Source organism: Empidonax traillii, unplaced genomic scaffold, assembly GCF_003031625.1.
Source record: "Empidonax traillii isolate 1590-97213 ecotype Southwest subspecies unplaced genomic scaffold, ASM303162v1 scaffold284:size1552100, whole genome shotgun sequence".
In the NCBI taxonomy this organism is placed as follows: domain Eukaryota; kingdom Metazoa; phylum Chordata; class Aves; order Passeriformes; family Tyrannidae; genus Empidonax; species Empidonax traillii.
The window spans coordinates 29,802-33,149 of record NW_020955477.1 but is presented as its reverse complement, the minus strand read 5'-3'; the positions used below and the strand labels follow the sequence as shown (position 1 = coordinate 33,149).

At 57.6% G+C, this 3,348-nt stretch overlaps 1 protein-coding gene across 2 annotated transcripts; it reads right to left on the bottom strand.

The window, feature by feature from the left end:
- Positions 1–124: 124 nt before the first annotated feature.
- On the bottom strand, positions 125–1,639 carry PRLH (prolactin releasing hormone). Of its 2 annotated transcripts, none has more exons than XM_027890349.1 (3): positions 1,599–1,639; positions 574–778; positions 125–316 (listed from the first exon to the last, which is right to left on the bottom strand). In XM_027890349.1, the coding sequence occupies exons 2-3, from the start codon at positions 686–688 to the stop codon at positions 159–161; spliced, it is 273 nt and encodes a 90-aa protein (XP_027746150.1). In that variant the 5' UTR covers positions 689–778; positions 1,599–1,639; the 3' UTR covers positions 125–158. The 2 variants fall into 2 exon arrangements, with proteins under 2 accessions (XP_027746150.1, XP_027746151.1); XM_027890350.1 differs by having other exon boundaries at positions 589–778.
- Positions 1,640–3,348: the final 1,709 nt, after the last annotated feature.

Genomic DNA, 3,348 nt, shown 5'->3' with positions numbered 1-3,348 from the left:
TTCCCTCCCTAAACCGCACTAGACCCTCAATGCTGAGCCATGACTAGACCAGCAAATTTTGGGGTCACACCCCCCACGTCCCCCCCGTGCTGCGTTTTGGAACAGAGAGGCTGGGACACGGGCATGAGAGGAGAAGGGGTTTTATTGTCAGCTTCAGTTCAAGGGTTTCGCTCCTCCCGGGGAGGGTGGGGGGCTGCACAGGCTCGCTGCCGGCCCCCCATGGGGTGGGTGCCCTCGCCCAGGGTTTGCCGCCTCCCAAACCTCCCCACCGGCCTGATCCCGCGTCCCGTGTACCAGGAGGGGTCGATGTCCGGGTCTGCAAGGGAAAAGCCGAGGAATCATCAGGAGGTGATGGGGGAGAGGACAGGGCGTTTCACCCATGGGTAGGGGGATAAGAACGCACGGGGAGCAGGAAAGGGGGAAAAGAGGGATAAAAGCTCTTGCAAAGGCTGTTTCAAAGCAAACTTTTGCTTCTGCATCGTTACACCCCCTCCTAAATCCCAAAAATGTTGCTGAGTCTGGAGATGCAGAGGGGGCTGGAAGCAGGGGGTCGACCGTGGGGGAGTCCCTTACTCATGTTCTCCTTACTCCTGATTTCCATGGAGCGCTCGAGGATGCGGCCGTGGGCGACGGGCAGGGTCAGGCAGGCGAGCAGCAGGCACAGGAGGCAGGTGGCCCCCAGCTTCATCCCCAGCACTTTGCGGCCGCAGTGGCTCAGATCCGAACTCTCCTGGTCCCCGGCACTTCACGCCACAAAACACGGCGGCCTCCGATGCGGCTGCAGGAGGGAAGGGATTTTTGGCTGTTGATGTGTGTCCCTATCACAGCATCCCTGGGCACGCAGCGATGCAAAGGGCTCGGGAGCGCTGGATCAGAACCCGGGGGTTTTCCTGGGGCTGATACCTCTGGGGAAAGTATCGCCTCCGAACGTGAGTTGTGCAAACCTGATGCTCATTAAAACAGGCTTTGGTCCTAGCCTAATGCCTCGGGTCGGGCCTGACGCAGTTCATCGTTTCTCCTCTGGGACCCCCGCAGCACCATGGGACCCAAAAAAGCCTGGCTGACGGGGAGAGGAGCCACCACCGAAGTGCAGGGCTGGCTGCACCAAAGGCTTGCAGAGCCTCAAACGAGGTTTGCAGCTGAGTGATGGATGGAGGGAACGCGGCCACCTCTGCCCCCTGGGCACCCACCCCTGGACCCGGCTGCCCAAGTGGAAACCTGGGAACACCCTGTAACCTGCTCCAGGGCACTGAGGTGATGAGCAGGAGCGTGCACGGCTGAGCGATGGGCTTGATTTCTGCCAGGGCGAGGGGTGCAGAAGCGGGAGAGGTGGGTGAGGCAGGACACGGCGAGGGTGAGGCGGCAGCTTTATTTCCAGGGACTTTTGCAGAGGAAAAGTTTTCAGCGTGCTGAGCAGGAGGCAAACCGGGCTCCTGGGAGCTCAGGTTTGCTGCGACCACCAAATTTTTGGAACTCCCCCCCAGCCCGGCCGTCCGGGGACAGACGCAAGGACAGACACACGGGGAGGCAAAGCAGCTCTCAAAAGCATCACGAGAGGGAGAGAAAAGCGTGGCTCCCGCCGCCGAGGCTGCACTTACCGTGGCGTGGCGAGGCGAGGTGCCCGGCTGCCGTCCCGCTGAGCCAAGTGGCTGCTGTCTGAGCGGGAGTCCCCTCCGGTCGCTGTTTTTATGGCCGGTTTCGTGCTGATGTCAGAGGCGAGTCCTGGCGGGGACCGAGCCGGGGCATCTCCCCTCCCCGCTGTCCCCTCTCATCAAATCAGCACGGGGATTCTCATGACTCAGAAGGGACCAGCATTTTATCTTCCGCTGACTGAGGAAGATAGTTTGGGAATATGTTAATCCCTGTCCTCGACCCGGGGTTATTTCGAACATCACCCACCCAGAGCCCACTCCAGAGGGGGAGGGTCTGTGGTTGATGCTGCCCTGAAAGCTGAGTTATCAGTGTAACTCCACCACAGGATTCACACTGGGTACCTTTCTCCATCACTTTCTCCCTCCCCCCCCCCCCCCCCCCCCCAAAAAAAAAAAGCTGCTTTAAGGAAATTAGAACATTAAATAAGGAGAAGAGGGGAGAGCAACTTGCTGGGACACACGGGTTGTCAGAAATGGGTTTATCCTCATGACATGGGGGCTTCAAATTCCCTGCTTTTCCTTCTGACCCTCCACCTCCCCCTTTTTAAATGAGTTTAAAAGATTTTTGATTACGTTTGTTCTGCTGGATGTGACACTGAAGGAGCCAGCTCGTGTCCCGAGCACAGAGGGTTTAGTTGGTATCCCCAGGCAAGACTGTGATCAGAGACATCCTGAAACAGGAACATAATTGTGTTGGCAGGATGGTGAAGACACCATCACTAGTGGGGTGAGGGCAGGGGGCAGGTCTCTGTCTGCCACCCCCCATTGCCCTGGGACAGATCTCTGTCTCGTATGGTTGTCAGCTCCAGTGCCTGAGCACAGCAGTGTTGGGGACAGGTGACAGGAGCAGCAAGGGACACAGGGTGATTGCCACAGAGGTGCAGCAAAGGCAGGGAAAGGGCTAAAGGGAGATAAACCCCTGGGTTTCAGCCACGGAAATCCACACCCTGGGCTCAGCAGGTCTACCCTAAGTTTGCTGCTATTATTTAATACAGATTTAAAGCAACCCCTCAGTGTGGGCTTGTGTTTCTTGTGGCTTCAGCTGCCAGATTTGATTCAGGCTATCCATGCAAGTTGGAGCAGTGCACTTATTTCAGGATCAGCCCCTCCTTACCCCCACACCGTGCATCCCCTTTGCCCACCTGGCTTCACCACTGGGTACCACTGACCCACAGTCTTCACACCTGTGGCTCTGTGACCAGTATCTGACTAGTCATATTGCCATCCTGATCAGGACCATCTGCCTCCATTCTGCTTCAGCGCTGCTGATTCAGCTCCTGTCTGCTTCACCCAGCTAGTTTGAAAGCAAGGACTGCACAGATTGGTTAAAGGAAAGGAGGGACATGGATCTGCTGAAGTGAGTCCAGAGGAGGCCACAAAAATGCCCCAAGGGCTGGAGCCCCTCTGCTCTGGAGACAGGCTGGGAGAGCTGGGGGTGCTCAGCCAGGAGAAGAGAAGGCTCTGGCGAGATCTTACAGCACCTTCCAGTGCCTAAAGGGACTCCAGGAGAGCTGGAGAGGGACTTTGGACAAGGGCCTGGAGGGACAGGAAAAGGGGGAATGGCTTCCCACTGCCAGAGGGTGAGGTTAAATGGCATATTGGGAAGGAATTCTTCCCTGTGAGGGTGGTGAGACCCTGTCACGGGTTGCCCAGAGAAGCTGTGGCTGCCCCATCCCTGGAAGTGTCCAAGACGAGG